General features: G+C 42.6%; 1 protein-coding gene and 1 long non-coding RNA gene across 3 annotated transcripts in view; one reads left to right on the top strand and one right to left on the bottom strand.

Annotated features, from left to right (window-relative positions):
* Positions 1-1,404: 1,404 nt before the first annotated feature.
* LOC311189198 lies at positions 1,405-3,775 on the bottom strand. The gene is made up of 3 exons (XR_014617153.1): positions 3,732-3,775; positions 1,820-1,982; positions 1,405-1,530 (listed from the first exon to the last, which is right to left on the bottom strand). It is a non-coding gene; the product is annotated as an uncharacterized lncRNA (long non-coding RNA).
* A 2,989-nt stretch (positions 3,776-6,764) lies between these two features.
* The window catches only part of TTC39C (tetratricopeptide repeat domain 39C), a 37,400-nt gene continuing 23,887 nt past the window's right edge, over positions 6,765-20,277 (top strand). For both annotated transcript variants that reach the window (XM_084280086.1, XM_084280085.1), the window contains exons 1-2: positions 6,765-7,087; positions 19,291-19,339. In XM_084280086.1, the coding sequence (XP_084136212.1) occupies positions 6,942-7,087; positions 19,291-19,339 (195 nt within the window). In that variant the 5' untranslated portion in view covers positions 6,765-6,941. The remainder of the gene's footprint in view (positions 7,088-19,290; positions 19,340-20,277) is intronic.

Here is a 20,277-nt window from a genome sequence, read left to right as displayed (position 1 = left end):
CTCTAGATGACTACCTGGGCAATCTGTCTACATAAACCTGCATCTTGTGTCATAAAAAAACCTGTTGTCAGTGGGGCCTGCTGACATTTTTGTCCCTAGAATTTTTAACAAAATATTCCCTGCTCTCAGTGAGGAAAAAGAAGGGGGGCAAGAAGTGCAGATTTCAAAACTGAAAAACTAACATGGTGTGCAACATGGCTGAAATAAAACCTCTGTAGCCCAAAAAAGGACATTCTATTTTTGTAGTGAAGGACTGAGGACTAAGCTAGTGAAAAAATGTTAAGATGCTAACTATAAAACATATATAATGCCAAAAGTCCCAAATGGAAGTAGAAAAGTACAAATGTTGCTGACAAGTAATCTTTAAATAATCTCATTTCAAATCGCATTATGCATCAAGCTGCTTGACACCTGTGAGAAAATATTTATTGCTAAACTAGCAAAAGGAAAATAAGCCTTAGCAAGATATTATGTTTATTAAGTTCCAAACATTTCAAAATATATCCTACAAGAATTTTTGATTATTTTAAATTACAAGGATTGGGGTGAGCACTAACACAAAGGGTGTTTATTAAGGCTGATCTGCTTGCCATTGGTTATCTATGGCCTTGCTGAGTACAGGTTTTTCATCATAAGCTTGAAAGTAAAAAGGTGGATCGTCAGCAACTGGGCAAAGAATTAATTGGTGAATGCTATATATACAGTTAGAAAGTCTGTAGAGGACTCTGTAAAGAAAAATCCTTCAAAAATGCACCTGATCTGTGAAATGACTTCATGCACAACTGAAAAATGCAGGAAAACTGGGGGGACCCTCCAAAGTATATCAGCAAAAATGATTACAGTATTCAAATTTATGTCCTGCGTGTGAAAGGTCAAATTGAATAGGTTCTAGTTTGTTCTAAAAAGTGAAAGACTAATAGGATGCCAATCAAGATCCCATACTGTAGAAACAAGGGTCTTGCCTGGGGCAAATAATGTTTATATTTTCCACTTTGGGCAAACAGTCTGCATCACTCTCCATACACAAATCCATTAATCTCACCAGTTTTAGTTTCCTATTACCCCCCCTGCCCCAGCTTCTCTAACAAAGGTATGATCAACCGAGCAAGAATACGAGGGAAAATTAATTTGCAGAATCTCCATACTGAAAAGATTTTGAAGACATTTAGACTTTGTTTTTTACAATCTATGTGAATTTGTCCTGACTCCCCAGAAAGCACAGGTAGACTTCTAGCAATCAATTTGGGCTTTACATTTCATGCTCGTTGGCCATACAGAACAGGTATTTTTACAACCAAACATAGATCTGAACTCTGCAGGAAGTCATTCCTCTGCAAGTAAACCATTTGAAATTGGCTCTTAAAAATCCAAGTGGGATGATTATTTTGTGTGGAAGTTTTTCCAATTAATTTTAATAAAACAGGCCAGCATGTGGCTGCTGCCTGAACAGAGCAGCTGTTAGTATTTAGTACTTGTGTATTCCTTTGTTTTCTCCGGAACTGCGTGCATATGTTTGGCCATTAGCACAATCTGGGGGAGAAAAAAAAAAAAACCCAACATTAAATAGCTCTGCCATTTAGCATCCTTTATATAGCAAAAATTATACACCTTCTCATGCTTCAGTAAAAATAACTCTGTGTGACTCCACACAAATCTATCCCACTATATGACTGATTATATATTGGGTCCAGAGCTACAGTAAGTGCTGATAAAAATAAACATCCCAAAATATAATCAAAATATGAAAAAAAAAGTGAAATTGCTCTTCCTTTCTCTGTCTCATCTTTCATTTTCCTTTTTGACTTTCAAAGAACTTTACCTGCTCTGCCCCAGCTATCTCTGAGATCTTTCTGTGCAGAAATGCCACAGTGTTGACCTTATTACAGACCAGATGAGAGCTGCCAGGAACGAGCTGCTGAAGAGACCAGGACCGAGAGATCAGTCACTTTCCATCTAATAGCTCTCCGTAGATGAAAGGCTTCCTGTGAAAAATAGGGAAAACAGAAAGCTTGTGAGAGGAAGGAGTAGTTGACTCTCCAGTAAAGTTCACTGCAACAAATGCAGGTTATTCTTCTAATTCTTATTGCTGTAACACTCTTTAATTGGGGGAAAGGGTGGAAAGAGTAACTTCAGTATCCTTGAAATACTTTGGGTGAAGACTCTCATTGATCCTGTTTGGTTTTACCAGGATATGTACACAGACTCTTTGTCTATTGACAAAACACACATGTCATGTCAACGGTCATTTCACGTGTGTGTCCTTAGGTGGGGTTCAGCCCTTAAATGACAATGCATATTAGCAGGAAAACGTGGAGAGCTGGCTCTGAGGATTAGCTTGGCTTTGTAGTATTGCTTAGTTTCTGCACTGTACGGAAAATGCATGATGATAACAGATGTAGAGCTCACCACTCATAAATATTTAAGTGACAAGACACAATAGGCAGGCACCTTCATTGTTGCAAAACTCAGAGGTACAATGTGAGGCACAAAGCTCAAGTGGCTTTAGCTACTTATACTGTAAAAGTCTATTTCCTTAGAAACGTACTTGTGAACTTACTAATTTTTTTTTCATTACCAAATACAATATATTTAAAAAGGGAACATATTCACATTTATGTATTCATTAGCTGCTATTGACAGTCACGACACAGGTAAGACCCCTCTAATAGTTGGTGTGGAAAAGGTGACTATACCCCGGATTATAACACCTCTCCATAACCAACAGAGGGACTGCACCTGGCATTTAACTAAAATAGAAAATCCTCAAAAGGAATTAAAAGTTACAGGAGGGGATTCTGCAGGTTTGTGCCCAAGATTGAAAAAGTGTGTGAGGTGTCTTTAGGATTTTAACTAGTATTTTCCACCCTTCGTACACATACACAGTCACTTTCTGCAACACAGAAGAAAAAATTCCATTCTGAAGGATTTTACTTCTCTATTTAAGTGAGCAGTGACTCTGACTTAATTGCTGATGATAAAATATTCTAAATCCACTGCTGAAACTTTACCTCCATCTTAAAAAGTATAAATTGCACCAGCTTTATTGAGGCATTCAAGGACAGAGGTAGAGTTTTAAGACAAGATAGGTAAAAAGAAACCCAGCAAAATCAGATTTAGGGTAGTCTGAGACAGAAGCAAGGGCTTAGATTACCTCATCCAGACAGAGTGGAGAAAGGTCCTTAGACAAGTGGGACATAATTTACAGTGTATGAAAACGATATTATAGAAAATACAAATATAGGCCTGTTCTTGTTTATAACTTTTTTCTCTCTGACATATTCAATGAATCAATATGCTTTTCTACAACAAGTTATTCACTGCTACTTCAACTTTTGCCATTTTCTGTAGCTCATGGAATTTATAGCAGGGCTAAGTTCCAATTAGATTTATGGAGGAAAAAACCCAATGAGAACCAATTTTTGACTCCATCACCAGTGTGCGAATACAACTATTTGCAGGACTTCTCCCTGTCAGAAGCACTAAGACAGCACAGAAACTTGGGAAATCTTGTCAAAGGAAAGAACAATCAAGTATTCAAATGTATAGGCTGCCTTAAACCATGACAGCAGTGTCCTGCTAAGGGGGTGTAAAACCACCACAGTTCTGTCTCTCTTATAGCATACAAGCATTGGAGCTACTTTGCCTTTTATCTAACAACTTCTGGGAAACCAGAGTAAAAGCCTTCAAAGTTTTAGTCCAGTTAATTTATTAAAAGAACAATTCTTGCTCACCTTATTGCTCTTGAGTAATTACAAAGCAGCCACCTCAACCCATTCTCACGGGAGAGGTAACAGAGGACACAGTAGCATGGGTTATTCAGTACTGCAACTGCAGCAAGCTGTGAGGCAAGGGGAAAACCAGCCACTGACTGGCCCCTCAGCTGAAATTGTTGGCTGATGAGTATCTAAGCAGCTGTTCAGCCCCAACCAGTGACTGAGCACTATGCGCTGCTCGCCCACTCCCAAAGGAGAAACATACAGAGCCCCATTGGGTTGGAATAAGGGCAGTTTGCTGACAAAATCACCATGAAAGGAGGGCTGACTCAGCTCACCTGTGCTGGCTTCATGGGGAGGTTGACTGGCCTAGCCAGAACCAGTACTATGCAGATAATAGTATGGTACCAAGAATTAACACCCCCCCCCCCCCCCCCCCCCAACAATCCAAGACAGACTTGAGAGTGTTGGCTGACTGGGAAGTGAATACAAGCTTTGATTAGCAAGTACAAGTCACCCATGTAGCTCACTGGTACCACATCCTCCATGTGAATCAAATTAACTGTGACCCATCACAAGATCTCATTTTCCGTTACAGGGCAGGCAGGGAGACTGACACCCCTGTAGATTTCAAGTCCAGTTCTACAGGAAAATGTGGTTCCAGTGTGGTTCACAATGACACAGGCACTATAAAACTGCTGCTGCTCAGCTGCTGAAGTCACACTGTGGATGTCACACTGCTTCATTACTGGTGTTTAAATTAGATACTTGAGCAGTTGAAATGCAGCTTCATTCAGCCAATTTTTTTTTTCTGTAGATTTATAGCTGTGTTTCTGGAGACTTGATTTCACTATTCATATCTTGAGTTTCAAAATTAATAGCTAGCTATTGGATAGTTATGAAAGCATTTTTTACAGAAAAGAGACTACCAGTGCCAGCCCAGAAAAAGGTCTGGAGCAACTGGGTGCTAGAAAGAAGATCTCAGATTAATTTTAGCTTCTTGTTCATGGGGCCAAAAAACTGCAGAGAGCACACAGCTCTGCTACACTACTATTCAAACACAGGGGGTAGGAAACAGGAGTCTAGCTCCAGAGGAATGAAGTGTTTCACAAAGGACTTGGCTCTTCGCTGCTCTTCAGAAATGGTACTCAGAGGTGGGATTTAGACTTCTCTGTGATGAATTCCCAAAGAACCTGCAATTCATTGCTTCTTGATTGAATCTACTACACAGGACTAAGGGAACGGATATTATAAACCACTCCACCAGAGTTTACAGAAGTAATTTTTTTTCCATCAGGAATAAAGTGTCTTGTACATACTTGCAATAGAGAACAAAGGTGAATAAACTGCAACCTGCAGCTTCCTTCTAGTGAGGCTGCGTAAATTTCTGGAGTCTGTATTTCATTAATAACCTGTGAATTCATGGGAGAACACCTCATTCCCTGTTCATGCTGTGCTTACTTCCTACAAGCCCTAGAGGATTTCTAGGCTGTGTAGGTCATGCTGTTTTGGAGATACACATTGTAACAGAAGGCATGTTCTCTTTAAACTCCCCTCTGAGTATCCAGCTCTGCTCAGTAAGATGGAGGGGCCGGGAATCAGCCAAATGGTCCGATTCTCACCTGACAGATTTCACAAGCCTCCCAGCATTAGACAATCCTCACCTTTCAAAAAATGTTGTCACTAGAGGTTTTTGGTACAGAGTTTTTCTTGAGGCAGTGGTAGTGATTCCCATAAGATGTGCACAAAGATATTGCTACTGGATTCATAGGCAGACATATGTTTTTCCTGACAGAGAAGAGGGGTTGCTACTAAAAGTAGAATGTGTTCCCATTCCTTTGTATGCTAGCAAAGCCAGGGGGATGTGGGGGTGGGGATTGAGGGGGGGGGGGGAGGGAAGGAAGTCTGACTCTTAAATTTTCACAAGAGCAGATGCAGCACAGTCCAAGCTGACAGGAAACAAGACCAGTTGTAGGTTATACCCTTTGTCCTCACCTAATTTAGGTGCAGCAAAGAAAGCTTCTTCCTGTAAAGGAGTGAAAACAATGCAGGTGTATTTTCAGTGGCCAGGTACTTGGTCATTTTGGGGTTGGAATGGATACATTAATGCAAGCGTATTTTACATAATGCAAGTGTGTTTGGAAACATCTGCCAGACTAATCTGTACCTGAACCAAACTTGTAAAATGCTCCTCTTTGCTGTCAGCATCACAGGCATTGCTGATAACAGAGGTAGGTGTCGAGTCAGGGAGTGAATTCCTAAAAATCCTACCATTTCCCAGACTTACACTGAGGACGTAAAAGTCTCTGTTGTACAGATCAGGAACCTGAGTCTCTGGGCCAGTGACCCCAGCCACTGACTACAACAGTTCTAATAAAACAAACAACCCCCCGCCCCAACCCAAAACACTTCCCTGAAAAGCTAAAGCTTAATCATCAGGGGAGTTCTCCATTGCTTCACGCCCCGGGCCCAGCTAGGGCCTCCAGCTCCCACATCCCACCGGTGAGAAGCCCGAGTGGGCATTGCGAGGAGCTGCGGAGAGCCCGCCTGGCGGGGGGGGGCGGCCACACACCCGCGCTGCGCCCACCGGCGCGGCGAGGGACGGCGAACAGGCGGAGGGAACACACACCCAGGGCGGCGGACGGACCCTGGAGGAGGGGGAGCAAACCAAGCAGGCTCTGCGCACAGATTCCCTCCGAGCCGGGCACCAGCACCCGCCTCCCGCCCGCCGGGGCTCGCCATGCCTTCCCCGGTGCCAGACGGGACAGCGTCCCCGGCCAGAGGACGAACAAGGGCGACTCAGGACTACCGCGGGCGGGGAAACCAGCGCCATCTCCCACCCAAGCGGCGCCAGCGGAGCAGCCGCCCGGCGACCGCTACAGCCCCTTTAGCCCCCAGCTTGGCGGTCGCGCCACCCGCGCATGCGCGGCCCCCTCGGCGCCTGCGCGCTGTGGAGCGAGGCGGGTGCCGCTGCTTTTGGAGGGTTTGCGGGCGCGAGGAGGTTGGCGCGTCGTCGCAGCGCGGGCCGGGGCGGGGAGGGGGGGAGCGCGGCCCGGCGGCAGCGGACGTCACGTTCGCGGGCACCGGGCGCCCTCGGCTGCTCCCTCCGGGCACGCCGGGGTAGCGCCGAGCTGCCCGAGAAAGGGAGGGGGGCTACGCAGGGGAGAAGAGAGCAGAACTGAGCCGAGCCGTGCCGTGCCGGCTGGGTCCTGCTGCCTCCTCATCGTCATGGCCGGCTCGGAGCAGCCGCCGCCGCGGCGGGAGGACGGGGAAGCGCCGCTGCCCATCGAGGACGCGGAGCTGGCGCTGGCCGGCATCAACATGCTGCTGAACAACGGCTTCCGGGAGTCCGACCAGCTCTTCAAGAAATACAGGTAAGCTCCGGCCGCTCCCCCGGCGCCTTCCCCCCCAGCGCGGCTCCGGGCGCCCTCCTCCGCCCGCCAGCGGCGGCCCGGCCTCCGCACACCTGCCCGCCTCACCCATCTCGGGCGGCCTTCGCGGGGTGGCGGTGGCGGCTGCTCCTCCGACCCGGGCGGGCGGCGAGCCGGCGGCGGAGCCGTGAGGCGCGCAGTGCCCCGCAGCCTGGGTAGGGGGGCTCGGCCTCGCCCTGCCGGCCGGTCGGAGCCGGGGAGGGTTGGCCCCCCCCCGTGTTGCCGCTTCGGTCTGCGGGGAGGGAGCGCCCGGGATTTGCCTTCGCGGCCCCGGGTGTGAAGCCGCAGATCGGCTTTTGCGGGGTCTCCTCAGGGCAGCGCGTTGGGCGGCGTGTCGCTGTGTGTGGGGGGGGTGCCTGCAGCCTGTCGCCCCCGGGGAGGGCTGGGGAAGGGCTGGGCGGGGGTCGGCGGGTCCCTGGGTAACACCGGCCGCGTCTGGCGAACGGGAATGAGCACAGACACACGTGCGCCGGCTGAAGGCGTTTCCTGGCGGTTGTCGCTCCGGCGATGCTGCTGAGCGAGCTGGTGCTGTTGTCCGCCGCCGAAAGCGCTCTGAGTGCTGCTGGGATGATGCTTAGCCGGCGAGGCTGCCTCCGTATTCCCTACATACATCATGTCTGGCTTTGTGCCTTAAGTAGTCGTCTGGTTTCCTGCGGCGCTACCGTAAGTCAGTCTTAAAGGAAAGCTTGCCCGTCCTTGCTTTTTGTCTCGGGGCTAATGCGCTACACGCAAGCCTGAGCCGCTGTAATTGCGCATACGTTCTAAATAATTAATTATCCCCCGTACTGCTGTTGTCTGTATGGCTAAAAAAGATTTTGCTTGACTTAAAATAGAACTTCACAGTGATGCGTCCTTATCTACTGAAATCTTGCTTACAGAAGGGGTGTCTGAAGGTGGAGTGAGACCAATTAAGATAGCTCCCCTTAATAATTATGGAAGGCGAATGTGAAACAACATACCTGTCACAGTCTAATATTAAACATGATGTTCTGTCTGTGACATGTGCTGCTGTGTTACATACACAATCCTGTTGCGTAGAACTAACCCGAATATTGTAGATGACAAGTGAAGTCCCAGTTCTGCATTTCTCACGTGTGTGCCACGCAGTTCACATTCATAGGAAGTTGGGCTCTGTGCATTACTTCTTTTTTGAGCCTGTTGGAGTCTTCAGTGTTAGGTAGCTTAAAGAACCTGTAGGTTTTTGTTGTTTGCATTCTGAGGGGTTTTTTTTAAGGTACTGGTTAAACGCTTGATAAGGCTTCCTCTCCTCCACTTCTTGTTGTGTGGTGCCCTTGCTTTCTTTCAATAGTGTGAATCTGGAAGTACTGTAGGAATTATAAGCATGTGAAGCTGCTTACATTGTATGGTCGTGCTGGGGAGTAAAAACGGTAAGAGTCCTATTTCAAAATGCTGTTTAATCTTGTCTGGAAAGGCTGAATAAATCATCTGTAAATTGTTCTCTTGGTTATGTAGAAGGTTTATTGCTAAGGATTTCTTAAATGCAGAAACTTGTATTTTTTCCAGGTGTGGGCTTTTCTTTATTTGATTTTTATCAAAGGTTCAGTGTACTGTTTGATCTTGGCCTGTAAACACTACCTGTAAGGAGTGAAGAGGAATTCCTTTGTTAGATTAAGTGCTTTTATGATTCATAAAGCAATAATCACTGTCTTGGTTTTTTAATGGCTGTGAAACTCTCCAGCCCTCTGTCCCTCATCCTGAAATCGGTAGCTGGGTTCCGTTTGCTGTGAACTAATGGACCTGTATTGAATTGCAGATTAGCTGTGCGTTGAGACTTCAATTTAGACCTAGGGGAGAAGATACAATGAAGTATGCTCAGCTTCCTATGAATTTGGATTTTGGAGATGCGTGCAGTGAGGTCCACTTTGATATTTTCCCTCCGTTTTTTTGTTCAACATTTATCTTGGATGTCTTCCTCCTACAAGGACTTAAGAAATGCTATTATCTGTCTTTGCATATGGCCTTAAATGAATATATTTTTTGTTAGAGTATGCTTGAACTTATGAAATAGAACCTGTGCTAAATGGGACTGCTAAGGCAAATGATCAGTTTTTGGAAACTCTCTGTAATGTAGTATGGATGTTTATAACTTTGAGCATTACAGCTCAAAGAGGTCTGATGAAATGCAGCTTTTAGAACTGGATGTGAGTGTGTGTGTCTGTGATTTGAGTGACCTTTCTTATAGTGTTAATTCTAGGCTAATGCCTATGCAGGTAACTTAGTTCTATTTAAGCAGCTTAACAATTACCAGATGAATCCTAGAAGTGAAGGAATGGATTTTTCTTACGGAAATTGTTTAAGAACTTGAAAGACTATTTGAAAACTCAGTTACTCCGCAGAACTTCAATTTCATTAGTCACATCATTTCAACTAGTTAAAAATGTTGCTTAGAAACTATTTGCTTTGCTTGTGTGCTTTATTCCTTTAATTTTTTTCTTTCTACCTGAAGGATCTTCTGACAAACTCATTCAAATCAGTGACGCTGCTGTTATGGGACAGTAGAAAGCCTTGATGAGCCTAAGGACAGCTGTTATTCCAGAGCAGTCTGGATCTCTTTCTTTGCTATTCTGCGTTTTTGCATCTTCCAGAAAGCTGGCTGGCGAGCCCAAAATCAGTGATGTTTGCAAGCTAGTCCTAATGCAGCCCTCGAGGAAACCAGGGTAGGGATTGCAGCCGTGTCTCATAGGTATAACCATAACAGTAAAGTCCTGCTTTTGAAGATTGGTGATACTTTGCAGTCATTGGATGTAGAACTATTGTTTCTGTGTTGGGCATGAGAGAATTTTATTTCATCTTTTGGTGTTTAGAGCTCATCTGTATCTATTTATAACCCAAACCCAAATGAACTGGACGTGTGTTACGTGTCAGATACAGTGGGTAGTTGGAACTGCATTGACAGTCACTGAAAAGCGGTTATTGATTTGTCAGGTGTAGTTTCTGACTTGCTTTATTTTAAATTGTGCTGGAGGGAAGATACTGGTTTGGAAAAAAAAATAAATCTGCAAGTAGCATCGACATCTGCATATGCTTTTTGATGAGGGATTTTTATGAAGTCCAGTTTTTCTACCTGCTAGTGATGACAACCTTCTGAACGTGAATCCAATGCCAGTGAATACAATATTTTCATAAATCTGCAGCAGACTGCACCACTGTCTTTATTGCTTGTGGCTGGGTCGGCTCCTCACAGTGCTAACTCGTATTTGAAACTGACAGGTATCAATCTTTCTATTCAGCTTGAAGAATGCTGACACCATCCCAGTTCTGATGGGTTTAAACTCTGAGTACCTGTGAAAGCTGCAAGAGATGTGGAGGTTAACCAAGGACAGGCATTGGAGATGGAGCTCACAGTCAGCCCATGGGGTAGTTTTGTTTTCGTGAACCACTCTGATGCTAGCAAGAAAGCTGGAACCAGAGTGCTTTTCTTCCCCTTATAGCTTTGTGGATTACTAAATGTTCAAGAAAAGAAACTGTCAAAAAACCTCTTTTTTTGCCAATTCTTCACTTTTGAAGAGCATTTGCAATTCAAAAATTATATTAGAACTTCCTCCAGCTAAGAGGAGAGAGGCAGTGTCAAATAAAATCTGGAGCTTTTTAGCTGAATGTTGACTCACAACATAAAGCATAGGATCAGGGATATTATCTTAAGAAATCCGACAGTCTTCTGTCTCCAACCAGGGAAATCTTTGACTCTTTGCATGAATGACTTTCTCCTGAGAAGGCTTGGTGAAATTTTCAACTTGCATCTGAATGAAAAGTAGTGCAAAGTGGATAAGTAAAATGTATATAATGTCATATCTAAAGAAGGAAGTGAGGGTGATGTAGATGAAATATGATTCAAAGACAAAATGTGTAAAAATTTAAAGAATGGGTGTTGGTGTAGAAAAACATGCTCTACAACCTGCTAGGATAAAGCAAAACACCACAAAGAATGGAAAGTTGGAACGAGTGGGGAAGTGAGGAAACAAAGCTTAATGTGCATAGTTTAGAAGCCTGAAATTCTGCAGTTATGACATATGTTACGGTATACATATTAACAGACATACAAACTTCAGTAATGGACCAGATATTTTTATTGTGGGTAGTCATTTGAACATAATTTTACCCATTTAAAACAGTGTCTGTGGCTCAAAATCCTTTTGACCCAAATGTAAATTGAGAGAAGGTGACACTAAACCAGCAGTGATCAGCAGGTAGATTATGGCCCATTCGTGGGCAGTCTGATGACCTTTGAAATTCTTGTTTATGGGGCTCAGCAAAGGAGCCTTTAATTTTTGTTCTTATGTGATTTAGTGGATGGTTCAGTAGCTTCTCTGTTAAGGACAGCAGGGTGGGATCTGATGTAAATCAGGTGGGGAAACAATGATGGCCTCTTGATTGGCAGTGTGAAAGTCATGAGTGCCCTGGTAGCAGCCCTGTGCTATTTTTTGCAGTGGGAGATATGTAGCTGCTAGGTGGATGTATAGAAAGGAGAGGTATGCATGAGGTAAGTGATTTTTTAGTAGCAGTATCTGTACCTTAGTGAGGTAAGATTTCATTTCTCAAGGCTGGGCAGAGCACGGTATAGTAATAATGTTACATGTAAAAGCAGCATCAGTTTTCCAGCTTTGTGGATAGCTTAGAAAATCTTAAGTGTTCTGCTGTTTAAATCTTTCAAGACCTGTGTGCACAGAGATGGTTACATTAAATGTGATGTTTAGTTTTGTGGCCTTCATGACAGACAGGTGTTGTCACCAAAAGAAGTAACATAAAGGACAGAGGGAGGTTGAGAGATTTGTTTGGCATATGGAGCAATAGCTGATGGCTGGGAATCCATGGGAAGATGGCAAAAGCTAAACAAAAATCTGAGTTTATAATTCAGAAGGTAGAATTTGGATTTGGTGGAAACTGCAGAAGTAGAGTAGAAAGCAGATCTTATTTTAAACCTGCATATATTGTAGGAACTTTTCACTCTTGCTAGAGCACCCATTTTTGATCTATGAATTAGAATACCTTGATAGGTATTGTGATCATAGAATCATAGAATCATAGAATTGTAGGGGTTGGAAGGGACCTCGAGAGATCATCAGGTCCAACCCCCCTGCCAAAGCAGCTCCCTAGGACATATCACTCAGACAGGTGTCCAGACAGGTCTTGAATATCTCCAGAGAAGGAGACTCCACCACCTCCCTGGGCAGCCTGTCCCAGGGCTCTGTCACCCTCACTCTGAAAAAGTTCTTCCACATGTTGGTGCGGAACTTCCTGTGCTCCAACTTGCAGCCATTGCCCCTTGTCCTGTCCCCACAGACCACTGAAAAGGGGCTGGCTGATTCCCCCTGCATCCCCTGCTTCAGATAATTATAGACTTTAATTAGGTCCCCCCTTAGTCTTCTCTTCTCAAGGCTGAACAGTCCCAACTTACTCAGCCTATCCTCATAGGGGAGATGTTCCAGGCCCCTAATCATCTTCATGGCCCTTCTCTGGACTCTCTCCAGGAGATCCCTGTCCTTTTTAAACCAAGGAGCCCAGAACTGGACACGATACTCCAGGTGGGGCCTGACCAGGGCAGAGTAGAGGGGGAGGATCACCTCCTTTGACCTGCTGGCCACTCTCCTCCGGATGCCCCCCGGGATCCCATTGGCTCTCTTAGCTACCAGGGCACACAGCTGGCTCATGGCCAACCTGTCATCAACTAGGACCCCCAGGTCCTTCTCCACTGAGCTCTTCTCCAGCAGGTCATCCCCCAGCCTGTATTGATACAAATGGTTGTTCCTTCCCAGGTGCAAGACTTTACACTTCATCTGGTTTCTCCCTGCCCAGCTCTCCAGCCTGTCCAGGTCTCGCTGGATGGCAGCACAGTGTTCCTGCGTGTCAGCCACTCTTCCCAGCTTTGTATCATCAGGTACTTGCTGAGGGTGGATGCTATTCCCTCAAGGTTGATGGGTTGTCTATATTTTTGTCTTAATATACTTCAGGACCTCATAGTCGATAATGAGCTATATGATGTCAGTTAAGCTTGCTATGGTTTGCCCTGTAAAGTAATTTTGTCAGGTTAGTTGAAGCTACAGTGGAAAAAGTTCGTAAGTCTCATGGTTTTAGAGTGTGCAATTGGACAGTTAGTACAAATCAGTTGATATAACTAGCTTGTCTCTCAGCTTTGTAGTTACTTTTCAAAGTAAAGGCACAATTTAAAAATTCTTCTCATAATTCCCAGTGTTTTGATATTCTTGTGCATCTAAACTTAACAGCCTGAAGCTAGAGCAAACCAATCCCCTGTCAGTTTGGATAAGGACAAACCAAATTGGGTAAAAAATGGATGGAACAGGTCTAGAGGATTATTCTTTTATATTTATGACTTTCTCTTTTGGTTGTGTATTTCAGAAGTGTATATGGAGAGTTCATTTAACACTTAGAACAAATCTGGGCTGGTTATGAAGTACAAACTAATAATCTGTGATGGAGTAATGACCAAAGGATGTGCATGTTTTTGCAGGAAATTTCTTACCTTTATATATAGGTTATAGGTATTTCTTCTGCTTTTAAAATATTCAGTAGCTGCTTCTATATTTATCTGTGAACTTACAGGAATTTTTAATCTTTTATTATGCTTTACTCTCCTGCTTTGAAGGGAAACAATTTTTTCTTTGCTTCAACTTGAGCATCACTCTGTGTGATGACCGGGATTCTTAGGCTGTGGTTAAAGTAGCAGTGCCTAAAAGAGCAGGGAGGAAGATGTTGGATTAATTATGTGACTTAAATTTAAACCTGAGCTAGGTTGTAGTAGCTTTAGAAGCTGATGTATTTGGAAGTTAAATACTATTGTGGAAAAGGGTTTAGAAAAAATAAACTACTGGGAAGTGATTGTATTTTGTTTTGTTTTTTCTTTTGGTGTGCTTCAGATATTTTTTTTTTTTATGGTAAAATTAGGCTGTATTTCCTCAGCCTTATTAAACCAAGGCTTAAAACTCTGTGTGGTGTCATCACATGTGAAAATGGAGCATGGAAAACACTTTTTATTCTGGAAGTGAATGAACATCTTGAGGATATGCCATGAAATAAGGTGAACTACTCAGGCTTTACTGAGAGAAACAATGTTGCATATTTTCAGTTTCCATATATGCCTGGAAGAAAGTCTACTTTAGTGCTTTTAAGCTTATGACCTCAATTTAGTTATACATACCAATTTTATTGTCATGTGCAAACTTCTACTGTGGTGTCTTATAGAAATGGTGTTAATAGCAAGCTTTCATATAAGAAAGTTATCTTTTGATAGAATCCCAAGTTTGATAAGAGAGGTGCAAACGCTATTGTAAAAAAAAAAAAAAACAAAACCCACCTCACAGAATGATAGGGGTTGGAAGGGGCCTCTGGAGATCATCTGGTCCAACCCTCCTGCTACAGCAGGATCACCTGCAGCAGGTTACAGAGGACAGCATCCAGGCAGGTTTTGAATGTCTCCAGAGATGAACTCTCCACAACCTCTCTGGGCAGCTTGTTCGAGTGCTCTGTCACCCTCACAGTGAGGAAGTTCCTCCTCATGTTTAGGTGGAACTTCCTATATTCAAGTTTGTGCCTGTTCCCTCGTGTCCTGGCACTGGGCACAATTGAAAAAAGACTGACCCCATCCTCCTGACACACCAGTGCTTATAAATGCTTGATGTAAGATCCTCCCTCAGTCTTCTGTAGGCTAAAAAGTCTGAAGTCATAGAATCATAGAATGGCGTGGGTTGGAAGGAACTCCAAGGATCATAGAGGTCCAACCACCCTGCCACAGGCAGGGACACCAACCTGAGGCCTGGATCTACACAAGGTTGCCCAGGGCCCCATCCAACCTGGCCTTGAACACCTCCAGGAATGGGGCATCCACTACTTTTCTGGGCATCCTCTCTTTGTAAGAGAGGTGTTCTAGTCCTCTAGTCATCTTTGTAGCCCTTTTTTGTACCCTCTCCAGTAGCTCCCCGTCCCTCTTGAACTGGGGAGCCCAGAACTGCACACAAGATTCCAGACAAATATGTCTGGAGATTGAATTTTTCTTCATCTTTGAACTGATAAAAGGTCTTGAAATTTTTCTTTACTTAATGGAGATTATTTCCTCAAAATAGTGAGGATGACTTGGGAAGTGCAGTGTCCCAGTGTTCATTTGTATTCAGTTCCATAACTCCTGTCAACATCAATATGGCCACTGTTTTGCTGCTGGTATTTTATCAAGTATTGCCTCCTTTTATTTATTTATTTAATCTTAACAACTTTTTTTGAATCTGTCAGAAGATGTCAAATCATGCCTCATGCTGAAGGTCACTTGTAAGGAGTTTGGGCTGAGGGTTCTTTTCCTGGAATTGTGCTTTTCTCAGAAACTTACTGTCATCAATAGTCATGTCTTAGCGTTTACTGGGACAGTACTGTGCAATTGCTAACTCTTCCTAGCTCTTGAGGAAAGGATAACCCTAAACTGTTGAAGAATTTACCCGTCAACATAATATTGTTAAAGACTGAGCACTAAATGTTGTTCAAAATGGATTTTGGACACTGCAGTTTCCTTAATAAATGATATTCTGTAGAGCTGCAACTATAGTCTCTATCCAGTGACTGTGTAGGACTGTGGTAGGAGTGTTCCCTATTTTGTTTAGTGATGACAGACTCTGTGTGAGGAGCTCCTGCAGTAAAGTTTTCATGTTTTGTTTCCCAAACTCCGTGGTCTCAGCAGAAGCATCTCCCAGACATGGCATAATGTTATGCGTGATGGTTTTCTGCCTCAGGGTCCTTATGTTCTACAGCCCATATGTGCTGTAATGACAATCCCTTTTATAGACTGAGTGTCTGAAAATTAAAAAGGACTAATCTGCAACATGTGTATTGCAGCTCGTGATGACCTCAGAATAGAGCAATGGGGCTCTCAGGGTTTTTGTTGTCTCCTTTTTGATTGTGGGGGGATGAATTGTAAACAAAGGGAGCTGTGAGTGTCAGAGTGCAAGTGGGGAGGTGGTTTTGGAGGAGCAGTTGAAAAGATAAATATTTTACTTGACAATAAAACTTCTTGGTCTTACTTGGACAAATATACTTGAAAATGCTTGGACAGATTTTCATTGTGTGGTGGCTCAGCCCCAAGCAGCGGCTCAGCACCACACACCGCTCCCAGAGGAGAAGCAGACAGAGCCTCCCTGGGTTGGGATAAGGGCAGTTCACTGACAAAATCACTGTGAAAGGGAACAGTAACAGCCGATTACTCTCACAGCCGGTGATAACACAGAGTTGCCTTACCGACCCGGCGATCACAGAGTACTGCACGATGCAAGGACCAACCCGACACCCTGGCAGCTCTCAGACTTCTCGGTGCCTCCAGGGGAGCATCTCCTCAACTGCCCCCTTGTACGGTGCGGTGATATCAGGTGATGTGGAAACAGCCCGAGCTAACTCTGCTTGACTGGGGTAACTCGGCGCTGGTTGACTCTGTCCTGGCCAGAACCAGTGGCTTACAGAAGCAGTAAGTGCTTCAATATCCTTTGTAATCTTGGAAGGGCAATTGGCTCTGGGCTGTAACCAGCTGCCTCACTTTTTAATGTACTAAAATTTACGAAAAAGAAATGTAAGTACACATTTTGAAAGCTGATGTGCACGCTTCAGAGCAGGTTCTTAAAGTCCTGAGGAGAAAAGGAAACCAATTTTTTAAAAATGTTTGAGTAGTATGGCCAAATTTGTGTCTATATTGAGCTGCTGAAACAGCATATTCTACTGTATTTCTGTTCATTTAGTGGTGGCTTCTCTCCCAAGCATGGCTATTGTTCAGGTTGCTTTATTTGAAAACACTGTTCCCATAAACAGGATATCAGTTTACCTCTAAAGCTGGTGTATGTCCTTTTTTTCTTTTTTTTTTAAGATTTGGTAACTTTCTACATCAGGAAGATCTTTTTTATAAATTCATAGAAAATGTAAAGTAGTCTAAAACTTGAAATGTTTTTATACACAACACTTCTACTATTTATTCTTTAATTCCATTATATTTATTTTTTATTTATGTTTTGGTGATTAAACTTGCATTTGTCTTTCCAAGTCCTAAGGAATGCCAGGATGCCACTTTCTTCTGAAAGCCAAATGTATCTGTTGCTAAGTTGTTTTGATTTGTCTATGCAGGTTTTTGGGGGGCTGGGGGAAACCACCTCAGAATCTTGGTCCTGTTGTGCAAATTTTTAAATAAGTGTGTAATACCTATCAAATTTACAAGTAAATTTTTTTACAGGTGTTCAAATACTCAAATTTTAGTTATTCAGTTGATCCTTGTGTGGTAGCAAAGTAACATTTTCAGTGTGGATGGAAACAATATTTAAGAAATACGCTCTAAAGTTTTTATTAGGAAGTGCAGACCTCAAAAGTTATTTCTTATGTATTCTTATTTTTGTGGCTATATTCAAAGACTGTTGTGGTTGAGTACTTTTTGGTTTACCCTGATGAACAATTTTTCTCTGATAACTCTCAGTTCTGAAAGGCCTTCAGTATAAAGATTCATGATCTAGAGATGCCTTCTTGCCACCCACCTCTTTCCTGAGCTGCTTTCTCTGTGTGTGTGTGGATCTAACAAAGCTCAAAAATGAAACAGTTGGTTTATTTTTGAGCTTCTTTGAAAGCATAATGTAAGTGCAACTTCATACATAAGCACATAAATGTAAAAAAAAATTCTTGTGCTGTGTTTTTTCTGCAGTTTTAGATACATGGGGTGTTGGTGATGCCGTAGGTGTGACCTTGAAACATATGGTGAGGGTTTTGTGCTGTGGGGTACTGGCTGCTGAATGGGTGCCACACACCTCATGAGTTGAAAAGTGGGTGATGAGATAGCCATGTGCCCCTCTTCAAGAGCAAGAGTTCATGCTCAAGAGTGCCAGCTGCAGCAAGTACAACTGATGTCGCTGATTTCTGCTGGGCTGTGTAAGACAGCTGGTCCTGGAGAACTGTCTGGGTACCCAGCAGCAGAGGCATCTACTGGCAGCTGTTCTTTTTGGCCTGACAGCAAGGGGGAGAATACCTAGCTTCTTTTTCTTTTGAAAAAGTAATGAAAAACATGGAGGATTTTTGATCTTGCATTTATACTTATATCCGGTATTGAGCAATATATGTAAAAAGGGAAGGTGTTTCTGTTACAAATTGCTTTAATCTTCTCTGTTTTTCTCTTTTCTTATTCATGTCCTTGAGTTCTGATATTTGTTAAACAAAAAAAAGGGTGTTGGGGGGGAGAATGTTGGTGGCTAACTTTTTTTAAGCACAAACTCTTCTATTATAATACGAGCTTCCTACTGGAAATTTGTGTTGTAATAAATGATACACTACTCTCTCCATGTTTTTCAAGTGCCTACCCTATTTTAAGAGTACTTTAATCTGATGCTTGAAGTTGGAAGTGTCATAAGTTCTGTAATGAAATATTTTTAAGTGTCATCTGTATGACATTAGTGGAACCTCATGGTCTGTGTGACTACAGCAGTCCTGAAGCTTGAGACCTCTCCCATTTATTACCAATACTTTGCTTGTCTGCATTTTTTTGATCGAGCAGTTGATTTCACTATTTGGGAATAATCCCTGCGAATAGAATAGGTGGTGCATCTTAAAAATATTCTGCATAGTGTAGCAAGACTGGTATTCTGGCTTTGAAACAAAGCAGCTATAAAACCACAAGCCTTGTAAGAACTTGGTATTTCCAAGAACTTACACTGTATACACATTTCTATAAAATCTCAGGTAATTAATAGGAACAATGGGAAGTGCGTTCTGCTAATAAGACCACTTAGCATTTGTCTGCTAGGTCAAAATTGTAGTGATGGATCACAAAAGAAAAGTGTACTTAGCAGATTTTTAATTTTCTGTATCTCTTATGTTCAGTGCAGGTCAAAAAAATTATTTTGGTGGCAGCAGTTTCTCTTAAAAACTATCTACAGCTTTAATGTTGACTGTGACTTTGGGAAAAATATTTCAGTTTACTGAAAGTGACAAAGTTTTTTGTTTTCTGTTTCTGTTGTCTTGAAGAATTATGTGTTTGCTTGTAGCTTGGTAGAAAATCCCTAAGGCTTACTTACAGATGCGTAAGTTAAAATTGACGAATACAATATGGTCTTTGTGATAGGACATATGTACAAGTCATATAGTAACTACATCTTTTGTTTTCTTTACAGAAACCATAGCCCATTAATGAGTTTTGGAGCCAGTTTTGTCAGTTTTTTGGTAAGTAAGTGAAAGTAGAGTGTGCACCTCTTCTCTTGTGGTCAATGTTCGCGTGTGCATGCGTGTGGTCACAAGTGTGGATACTCTAATTTGTTTATTTTTATGAGATTTAATTTTTTCAGAGTTTTAGATTGAGTGTAGCTAGAAAACAAGTCATCGTTTAATAAAATGTATTTACTCGTGGTTTAAAAATAAAGTAGAGGTTCTCTGATTCAGCTTCTCAAATGTATGAAATATTTATGTGTTCCATTAAAAGAGCCATAATAAAACCCTCTCTTGAATGAGCAGTAGTGGTCATATTAAAATAATTCCCATAAATGCCATTTTCCTGATAGCTTTTGCTATTGAAAATTTCTCTGTATTATTGAGTGAAAGTTGCTAAGTCAATCCACTCACATTGCTTTCTTTTAAAATGTGCGATAACTGAGAATACTGACTGGTTAAAGAGTTGTAATGAGCAAGTCGGGTATGTTAAATGTTCTTATTCTCATTTTTAATACATTTTTTAAAAATCTTATGTAAAACCTGAGCAGGTGCAACAGAAAATGTTTGGATCTTGATCTCTAGACTATCCTTATTCTGACTTTGCAGTTTGATCTCAGTTTGCACCAGAAATTATCTATGGTAATAGTTTTGGTTTTTTTTTTAAGACTGAATTTATTATAATATACCAGAAATAGATAAGCTGTAAATGAAATTAATTTCAATTCTCTCTAGTGTCTGTAGACCATGCAAAATGGAGAAGTGTATTGGTTAGCAAACCTCCTGGGGCATATGCTTGCTTTTAAGTCAGTAGAGAGGAGAAAGGCAAGAGGGAGAATCTCTCGGGCTTGCTTATCTGAGTTGATGTGCTGAACCAGTGTAACATCACAACGTGGCATCAGTGGCTCTTGAAAATATCTTGCTTAGCTACTGTTCTAAACTTAGCAGCAGCACTT

The sequence above is a fragment of the Gallinula chloropus genome (genome assembly GCF_964237585.1).
Source record: "Gallinula chloropus genome assembly, chromosome: 2".
Classification (NCBI taxonomy): Eukaryota; Metazoa; Chordata; class Aves; order Gruiformes; family Rallidae; genus Gallinula; species Gallinula chloropus.
The sequence above is the reverse complement of the archived record's forward strand: the minus strand, read 5'-3'. Positions and strand labels throughout refer to the sequence as shown.